Here is a 10,685-nt window from a genome sequence, read left to right as displayed (position 1 = left end):
TTGGAAGGAATGAGTGAACGTTTGCCTACCGCAAGGATGAGACATACACCTAACCTCAATCGGAGAATCTGCAATCTGGTGGACTTCTTTGTTTATTGTTTAACACGGCACCCTAAATTTTCGAGCTATTTTACGACTCTCTGTGAATAACACAGTCTGGACCAGACAATCCAGTGATTGACGTCATGAGCATCGATCTACGCAATTTGAGGATAGAAATGACGTCAACCACGTTTGCGAGCCCGACCACCCAATCCCGTTAGTCGCCTCTCACGACAAGCATGGGTTGCTAAATACCAATTCTTACCCGGATCTTCACGGTCAGTCTGGTACGACCTATCAATCAATACTATTTTACGCCTGGATTTACTCTTTGCTTCCGTTTGACCATCGCTATTACAAATCAGCGCGATCAACTCCTTATGCCCACCTTTGTGATTTTATCACTTTTTAAAAAGGTTTTCTCACATGTACACATATAAACTTTTTACTTCCCAGGTCACATTCACTTAATAAAGGAGGAGTGAGTGAGTTGAGTTTTACGCTGCACTCATCAATATTCCAGCTATATGGCGGCGGTCTGTAAATAATCGGATCTGGACCAGACAATCCAGGGATCAACAGCATAAAAACATCGATCTACGCAATTGGGAAGCGATGACATGTGTCAACCAAGTCAGCGAGCCTGACCACCCGATCCCGTTAGTCGCCTCTTACGACAAGCATGGGTAACTGAAGGTTCATTCTAACCCAGATCTTCACGGGTAGACAAGCATGGGTTACTGAAGGTTCATTCTAACCCCGACCTTCACGGGTAGACAAGCATGGATTACTGAAGGTTCATTCTAACCCGGACCTTCACGGGGAGACAAGCATGGGTTACTGAAGGTTCATTCTAACCCGGACCTTCACGGGGAGACAAGCATGGGTTACTGAAGGTTCATTCTAACCCGGACCTTCACGGGTAGACAAGCATGGGTTACTGAAGGTTCATTCTAACCCGGACCTTCACGGGTAGACAAGCATGGGTTACTGAAGGTTCATTCTAACCCGGACCTTCACGGGTAGACAAGCATGGGTTACTGAAGGTTCATTCTAACCCGGACCTTCACGGGTAGACAAGCATGGGTTACTGAAGGTTCATTCTAACCCGGACCTTCACGGGTAGACAAGCATGGGTTACTGAAGGTTCATTCTAACCCGGACCTTCACGGGTAGACAAGCATGGGTTACTGAAGGTTCATTCTAACCCGGACCTTCACGGGTAGACAAGTATGGGTTACTGAAGGTTCATTCTAACCCGGACCTTCACGGGTAATAAAGGAGGAATAATATACTCCAAAAGCCGGGTTCCGCAGAATACAGCATTTGACTTCCAATGAATTTACCCCCTTCAACTGTAATACTGTTCAAATCCGTCAAACCTCACTCACTCATGTGGTCATCCCCACAAGTAACTTTGCCCTGTGGGCAACAGTGGGACAGCGGCCGATGTACTTGACCCGCCTTATTGTAACATACATGGCACATATAACCAAAGTAAATTAGAAGGTCCAAGATGCTGAATAGTTCTGCCCGTTTAGTAAAACATACCGCCGACCTAATTCACCGTGTGAACTGATAATAACCACACATTAGAGATGAATGTGGAATCATAATAGTGAAATAGATATATTAATATCTTTACAGGCTTCCGGCGATTGCATATAATGATTTGAAATCGAGTACTGCTAAATTAACTGAATTAACCCTTTGTGGGTTTTAGTCACCCCTGCAGCCGTATTAGCAGCATTTTGACTGGCAAAAAGAACCGTTGTATATGCAGGATATATGTTCCTTTTATTTTGCAGACAAAATGCCTTTTGAAGCAAGAACATTTACCAAATATACCAAACAACTGATGTGTTTATCAGTGAAAGGGTATCACTAGGTAAAGTGATTTAGTTCTCATCATATATAATTATATAAACTTTAAATATCACTGTGAGCTTACCATGATAACACTTGACCCATTTAACCATACAGAAGTGCATTTGATAGTCCGACAAGCTGGTGAGAGGAGTGTTTATATTGCGATGTTGAGAGTAACCATAATATTGCTTAGCCTGCTGCTGTGGTTCAGTGTCGTTCAACTCAGTGAAGTTAGTGTCCTCACTGACCAACAGAACAGAGATGTTCGGAACATGGGAGGTGATGCCCCTCACACTGAGGGATCGCACTTATCACAGCCAGAACTGACTGGTCCCGTACAGGTACTATTGGAACAGGCCAAGGCTGACAGTATCAGAGATGCTGCTGTTAAGCAGGATCACTTGGATTTTAAGAAGTCATTGTCAACATCATCGCCACAGGAGACATTCCCGGAAGTACAGGAGAGGTCTCGCTTACTTGTTGTACCATACACACGCAGAAACACACAGGCCAAGCAGATATTCCTCGGCAGCAGCATTCTGGAAGATTACCCACATATAAGTGTGGGGAGAGTTATCGGCGTCGGGTATGTGTCCAGGCTGAGAAAAGTAGTGGTGTCAACTTATATACCCCAGAGAATTGTATCTTACAACATAGACCGGCCAGGATGGCAAACTGTTCGAGAAGGCATTCGTTCTTATGGAATGGCAGTAGATGAGGGGAGACAACTGATCTTCCTCACAACAACTAGTCCTGATAATAGCATCAGCAAGATGACGACACGTGGCCGGCAGTTTGAGTCTGTTGTGCAGCTGTCAAGGTATCACAGTCCTTTCAGTATTGCGCTGGACCCAGTCAACAGAAAACTATATGTAGCTAATTCTTTGTACGTCCTATCTCTTGGCTATGATGGTGGACGGCTAGAGACTTTGTACACGGGACGTTCTATATATGCAGTGGTTCTAAACCCGATGGAGAACACCCTGTATTTCAATGATAACAGGAAGGTGATGAGAATGTCATCTTCGGGCACCGGGGTAAGGGAGGTTTATGATCTCCGTTACAAAGCCTGGAACATGGTGTTCTACAACAATAGTCTGTATATCGGCGGTTACAGCTTTATGGCACGGAAGAAATATATCGACATGGTCTATGTGGGTGACCGTGACGTGGGTGTCACCGACGTCGGCACGGAGTATCACAGGCTGCAGAGATTTGATTCTTCTAACGGATTAAATATCTGCCTACTTCCTTAGCTCATCCCATTCTGCTGTGGAAACGGAAATAATGCAATGACCAGGTATTGACATTTCATGCCAGTGTTGGTAATGATGAAGTACCACTCATGTAGCAAAGTGACCACCAGGCATTTATGTCATGAAGACTTATCTCTGTTTATATTTCGCTCAGCTCATAATATCAGCCAATGCTTCATCTAAGAAAAGACGTAGCACCAAAATATCCATAGGTGTATTTGTCAAGTATGAACTATTAATTGTTTACTACTTGAACGTATGTTTGTGCGTATTTGTAGTAGTATAGTTGCACGGGACACAGACATACATTCTTAATCATCCAGTGTTTTATATGTTCATTCCTTTATGATAAATATCCCCGCTATTTGAAGTAGCATTGAGCATGATCTTTCAGGATTTTACGTCGAAATAGCAGAGGACATTTATATTTTACCATGCCTGCATGTAAGGGGAAAAGGTACTCCCACGCACAGGCCCTCATGTCTTTGCGAAGATTAAAGATAATATTTTTTAGATGACCCCAAACTCGAAATGCTACGAAATCATGGTGTATTGTACTGTGAAGCACTTCGAGTCGGGGTCATCTCAAAAAAATATTTTTAAACATTTTTAATCGTCGCAAAGACACGAGCCGCTGTGCTCACACTTGTATTCCTTGTCAAAGTGAGTTTACAATGAAACGCCTTCTACTCGACAGTGATTCATAAACAGATACACTCAAACACATACAGTGGACCCCGCCTGTGGTAGACGTTTCCTATGATAATGTTTTTGTTGCATTTATCTGATGTGTGGAGACAAAAGCAATACTTACATAAATTCACAACCGTAAGATTACAGCATTCTTGCAAGATGTTGATCGTGGCCACGTTCCTCTCGTTAGTGATTTATGATTGATGTGTCTATGTTTTTTTACAAAAGGCTTCACTGACTTGTCACTGCCGTTTTGGATGTTAAAGTTGGCTATAGAACATCTGATGCAATTTTAAGAAATGCATTCATTCTTATAGAAATAGTTCTTGAATACATCGTGCATGATCTGGAATCTGTACTGTTCGTTTTGTTCAGTGACAAAGACTTGATCGTCAAAGGTGTTGCTACGCAACAACAGATACAGATACTATCTGTCAGTGGGTGCTAGACTACACTGTATCTTGAATACCAAAGTATTTCAAACATACCAAACATATCATACCTACATAACCAAGTTTACGGGTTTGTAGTTTTAAGCATACCAAACATACCATACCTACATAACCAAGTTTACGGGTTTGTATTTCAAACATACCATACCTACATAACCAAGTTTACGGGTTTGTATTTCAAACATACCATACCTACCATACCATACACCAAGTTTACGGGTTTGTAGTTTTAAGCATACCAAACCATACCATACCTACATAACCAAGTTTACGGGTTTGTATTTCAAACATACCATACCTACATAACCAAGTTTACGGGTTTGTATTTCAAACATACCATACCTACATAACCAAGTTTTTTGTAGGTTTGTATTTCAAACATACCATACCTACATAACCAAGTTTACGGGTTTTAAGTATTTCAAAACATACCATACCTACATAACCAAGTTTACGGGTTTGTATTTCAAACATACCATACCTACCTACATAACCAAGTTTACGGGTTTGTATTTCAAACATACCATACCTACATAACCAAGTTTACGGGTTTGTAGTTTTAAACATACCATACATACCATACCTACATAACCAAGTTTACGGGTTTTGTAGTTTTAAGCATACCAAACATACCATACCTACATAACCAAGTTTACGGGTTTGTAGTTTTAACCATACATACCATACCTACATACCATACCAAACATACATAACCAAGTTTACGGGTTTGTATTTCAAACATACCATACCTACATAACCAAGTTTTACGGGTTTGTAGTTTTCAAACATACCATACCATACCTACATAACCAAGTTTACGGGTTTGTATTTCAAACATACCATACCTACCTACAAACCAAGTTTACGGGTTTGTAGGGATTTCAAACATACCATACCTACATAACCAAGTTTACGGGTTTGTATTTCAAACATACCATACCCATACATAACCAAGTTTACGGGTTTGTAGTTTCAAACATACCATACCTGCATAACCAAGTTTAACCAAGTTTACGGTTTTACTGTATTTTTCAAACCATACCATACCATACCTACATAACCAAGTTTACGGGTTTGTATTTTAAGCAACCACATACCATACCTACATAACCAAGTTTACGGGTTTGTAGTTTTAAGCATAAAACATACCATAACCTACATAAACCAAGTTTACGGGTTTGTAGTTTTAAACATACCATACATACCATACCTACATAACCAAGTTTACGGGTTTGTAGTTTCAAACATACCAAACATACATACCATACCTACATAAACTAAGTTTACTGGTTTGTGCCTTTTTACCTACATACCTACATAACCAAGTTTACGGGTTTGTAGTTTTAAACATACCATACATACCATACCTACATAACCAAGTTTACGGGGTTTGTAGTTTTAAACATACCAAACATACCATACCTACATAACCAAGTTTCTGCGGGTTTGTAGTTTTAAACATACCATACACATACCATACCTACATAACCAAGTTTACGGGTTTGTAGTTTTAAGCATACCATACATACCATACCTACATAACCAAGTTTTTTTGGTTTGTAGTTTTAAACATACCATACATACCATACCTACATAACCAAGTTTACGGGTTTGTATTTCAAACATACCATACCTACATAACCAAGTTTACGGGTTTGTAGTTTTAAGCATACCATACATACCATACCTACATAACCAAGTTTACGGGTTTGTATTTCAAACATACCAAACATACCATACCTACATAACCAAGTTTACGGGTTTGTATTTTAAACAACCACATACCATACCTACATAACCAAGTTTACGGGTTTGTATTTCAAACATACCATACCTACATAACCAAGTTTACGGGTTTGTATTTTCAAACATACATACCATACATACCATACCTACATACCAAGTTTACGGGTTTGTAGTTTTAAGCATACTCAAACATACCATACCTACATAACCAAGTTTACGGGTTTGTATTTCAAACATACCATACCTACCATAACCCAAGTTTACGGGTTTGTAGTTTTAAACATACCATACATACCATACCTACATAACCAAGTTTACGGGTTTGTAGTTTTAAGCATACCATATACCATACCTACATAACCAAGTTTACGGGTTTGTAGTTTTAAGCATACCATACATACCATACCTACATAACCAAGTTTACGGGTTTGTAGTTTTAAAACATACCAAACATACCATACCTACATAACCAAGTTTACGGGTTTGTAGTTTTAAGCATACCATACATACCATACCTAATAACCAAGTTTACGGGTTTGTAGTTTTAAATACATACATGCATACATACCATACATACCTACACATAACAAGTTTACGGGTTTGTAGTTTTAAACATACCATACATACCATACCTACATAACCAAGTTTACGGGTTTGTAGTTTTAAACATACCATACCTATACCATTTTACATACCATACATACCATACCTAGTTTACCAAGTTTGTAGTTTTAAGCATACCAAACATACCATACCTACATAACCAAGTTTTTTGGTTTGTACGGGTTTGTAGTTTTAAACATACCATACATACCATACCTACATAACCAAGTTTACGGGTTTGTAGTTTTATTTCAAACATACCATACCTACATAACCAAGTTTACGGGTTTGTAGTTTTAAATACCATACCACCATACCTACATAACCAAGTTTACGGGTTTGTAGTTTTAAAGCAAACATACCATACCTACATAACCAAGTTTACGGGTTTGTATTTCAAGCTTACGGGTTTGTACCATACATACCATACCTACATAACCAAGTTTACGGGTTTGTATTTTTAAACATACCATACATACATACATAACCAAGTTTACGGGTTTGTAGTTTTAAACATACCATACCATACCTACATAACCAAGTTTACGGGTTTGTAGTTTTAAGCAAACATACCATACCTACATAACCAAGTTTACGGGTTTGTATTTCAAACATACCATACCTACATAACCAAGTTTACGGGTTTGTATTTCAAACATACCATACCTACATAACCAAGTTTACGGGTTTGTATTTCAATTTAAAAGTAGAGTAAGCCGCAATAAAACATGCAATAATCCATTTGCAGGAAAATGACACCATGGAAGCGTCATATTTGGATTACATACAGACATTCCATAAGTTCCGTCCAGGTGGACTTTCTGCATGTAAGAATTGTTCCAGGTAAAACACTCTAATACATTTTTAATAAGTTTATCTCGGCAAAATATACACACGGGATTGTTTCGTCGACAACTTTCTGACAAAATCAGCCAAGATGATCGCGGTGCTGATTTTGTTTCTCAATCTCTCTTGGCATTATATATGTACAGAATGGTCTGCAGTTGATTCAAAACTTTCCAGACTTCTTCATATCACCTTTGGTCTCTCTTCCACAGTGCACATGCCCTGTATCAGGGTCTCTATATCATTTAAACCTGATCGTCTCATCTCGAGTCTTCTGACTGTACACTTCAGTTCCGACTGTGAAGCCAGGTTGGTGATCTTGGGTATGAGGATACCACTTGTTGTTAGTACTTCTGCAGGTGAACACACATCCAACACTGACGCACTCTTTGTTAAAGCGGACTGTGATGTTTGAATCCTTGACATGAGTACAGCTTTCATCGCTGCAACCATCTGAAGCTCCTCATTGAAGTCACATTGCAGGTGCCGCAGCAGGAGTCTCTTCCGCCGTTCCAGAGCTAGATGTACCATGTTCACATTGTCCTCAATTTCATCTAATGTGATGTTACTTTCAATGCATAAAGTATTAACCTGTTTGCTTAAATGCCCTCTAAAACTATTAATTTCATGGAGAGTGTTTCGGATTTTCTTACATTCATCATTAAGATCCCTTACGGATGTATCAAAGTGAGGGATGATGGAAGTGACATATGTTTCAGAATGGGTCTCCATAGAACATGACCAGCAAATTGCTACATGGCACCTCTCACAATAGAGGGTTTGCTTTATCAAGTGGACTTCGCATGACATGCTCTCATTGAAGATGGACTCTGGCATTTTCAAGAGATCCTTCAAAGCAACAACTACGTGTTGTTCTAAGAAGTATTTGGAAAAACGTTCATGGTAAAGTTTACACGTGTCACACATGTACATGCGGCAGCCAAGACATCTGGAAGTAGCACTGCTCCGATCTGGACATTCGTTACAGTTTATCTTTCCTTGGTAATCTTTGAGTTCTAAAACCCCGATGGTCTTGAGAGAGACGGGGTCGACAGGAAAGGATAGGACCCCTTGGATGTCTGTTGTGTCACCGCACACGGGACACGTCAGCTTGTGGTTAGACTTGGTCATATCTGCTAAACATGAGCTGCATGTTGTGTGGAGACATGGCAGAAGACGCGGGTAGTTGATAGGGGGATTATATGTTGTCTCACATCCACGACATGTTGTTTTATAGCTACTCATTGGCCCAATGGCTGGGCACCTAGTTAGTGCCATACCTCAACCTGTAACAAATAATCAGATTTAACGAATGCAGAAGCAGTCGATTATGTATAATCAATTTATATATTCACACACCATGTGATCCGTTTAGTCCAGATTATACACTTCACGAATACATATATTTCTTTGGAATTATTCAAGACATTTAGAGTAAAATGATGTAATGTTCACTATTCTGAACGTTAAAGTGTGTTTTAAGGCCCGTTCAGACAGCAATGTAGTCCAGACCCACAGAGCGGCACTGAACATTTAGGAAACTTATCATGAAATGCATCAGAGTGCATAAACAAAGGGTACCCATTATCAAATAAAACAAAAATGTCAAATGGCATTTATCCGATATATACCTGCCTATTCAGGTACTAGCATAACAAACACAAGCTACATATAAAAACAAATTTTCATTTTGATCCTTGGAAGGTCAGTATAGGATCAGTGATGTGTGATATGTTCTGTCAGCAGCCGGCGGGGTGTTGGACTCTGACTTTCAACTCTACTTCTTGTACCTTTCGGAATTACTCTATGTTTTACGTAACATATGCTGCATTTAAGAAATTGTTGTATTTTTAACAGAATGTGCACACATATGCGTCACAACTGTGAGATCGTAATATACAAACCTGGTGTTTGGATAAGCTTCCTTGTTTGATTGACAGTTCCTTGAGGTAGAAGGATTGATTTCACAATTTGTAAACTCGAACAGATTGACACAATGTTTACAAACAAAGCAGTTGCACTGTGTTCAACGTTCCTGGATATAATATCGTCACATGCTGAATAATCCTCGGTCGATCGGTTGTTCCAGTTGTCATAATACAGTTCACGGCTATGATCACCTAATGTAAACGACAACGTCCATCACGGGTCGGAAATTGATTGTCAACAGTATAATCAGTTTTATCAGCAGTATAGGCGCATAGCCAGCTGATAAAACAAATAGTTACACAGTGACTTTGTGATAGTAGTGGTATGTGATCGTTGGCGTAATGTGGTTTGTCATAATCAGGAAGTGTTGATGTAATCTTTCTGTATCTTCAGTTTTTGCTGAGGACCAGCTTTCAAACCCATTTCCTAACACATAAATCTATCTGTCCCGTTTCCTAACACATAAATCTATCTGTCCCGTTTCGTTGGATACATGATTGAATCGAGTCGAAGTGAACTTTCTCACCAATACATTAATGTGGGTGAGCTAAGCACAGCAGAACCGCAGCATGTCTTATGCAATAGACAAAGCATCAAGGATGAAACAGTTACTGGAAAGATGAATTATGAACGGATTCTAATGGTTATATGACAGTAACACAATGACCGGATACTCAGTAATTAAAAATGGCGTATGCACTCAGGTGGTGAATCAGATTTGTCATCCTAATGTTGTGTCATTGTTGTCCGCATCACTTACACACAACCAATATTTGGGCGATTCTATAATATTATGATGTTTCGTGCATGATTAGGAAAATATTCTATGATCCCATAAAGGTATCTAAGGTGTTTGAAAAAATATTTGATATGCTGCACACATTTTATACAGTTATATGGTCGATAAATCTTAACGTTGGTTTCTAGTCCCATTCGAGTAAGTAAGCGTTAAGCCGGGTTTCCATGTGCGCGCGACCGCCTCCGTGGTTTAGAGGTTAGAGCGTCCGCCCGGAGAGCGGAAGGTCGCGGGTTCGATCCCCGACCGCGTCATACCAAAAGACGTTAAATTATGGTACTTGTTGGTCCCTGCCTGGCGCTCGGCATTAATGGGTACAACAAGGACTGGTCGGCTCGGAGTCAGTATACTCTGTCTGCGTGGGGTATTCATGCTTCACTGCGGCATCGTATCTCAGTGAGCTAGCACTATAAAACCAACTTATGTCTGGGCTAGTACAAGCAGCCGCACATA

At 39.8% G+C, this 10,685-nt stretch overlaps 1 protein-coding gene across 1 annotated transcript; it reads right to left on the bottom strand.

The window, feature by feature from the left end:
• Window positions 1-7,511: 7,511 nt before the first annotated feature.
• LOC124264403 (E3 ubiquitin-protein ligase TRIM33-like) lies at window positions 7,512-9,642 on the bottom strand. The gene is made up of 2 exons (XM_046699148.1): window positions 9,412-9,642; window positions 7,512-8,793 (listed from the first exon to the last, which is right to left on the bottom strand). Exon 2 carries the CDS (start codon window positions 8,783-8,785, stop codon window positions 7,691-7,693), a length of 1,095 nt encoding a protein of 364 aa, XP_046555104.1. The 5' UTR covers window positions 8,786-8,793; window positions 9,412-9,642; the 3' UTR covers window positions 7,512-7,690.
• Window positions 9,643-10,685: the final 1,043 nt, after the last annotated feature.

Source organism: Haliotis rubra, unplaced genomic scaffold (genome assembly GCF_003918875.1).
Source record: "Haliotis rubra isolate DU_JTF1 unplaced genomic scaffold, ASM391887v1 Scf1205, whole genome shotgun sequence".
NCBI classification, from domain to species: domain Eukaryota; kingdom Metazoa; phylum Mollusca; class Gastropoda; order Lepetellida; family Haliotidae; genus Haliotis; species Haliotis rubra.
The sequence above is the reverse complement of the archived record's forward strand: the minus strand, read 5'-3'. Positions and strand labels throughout refer to the sequence as shown.

Coding starts and splice junctions, on each gene's coding strand:
- LOC124264403 (XM_046699148.1), bottom strand. CDS start 8,785: ATGGCACTAACTAGGTGCCCAGCCATTGGGCCAATGAGTAGCTATAAA.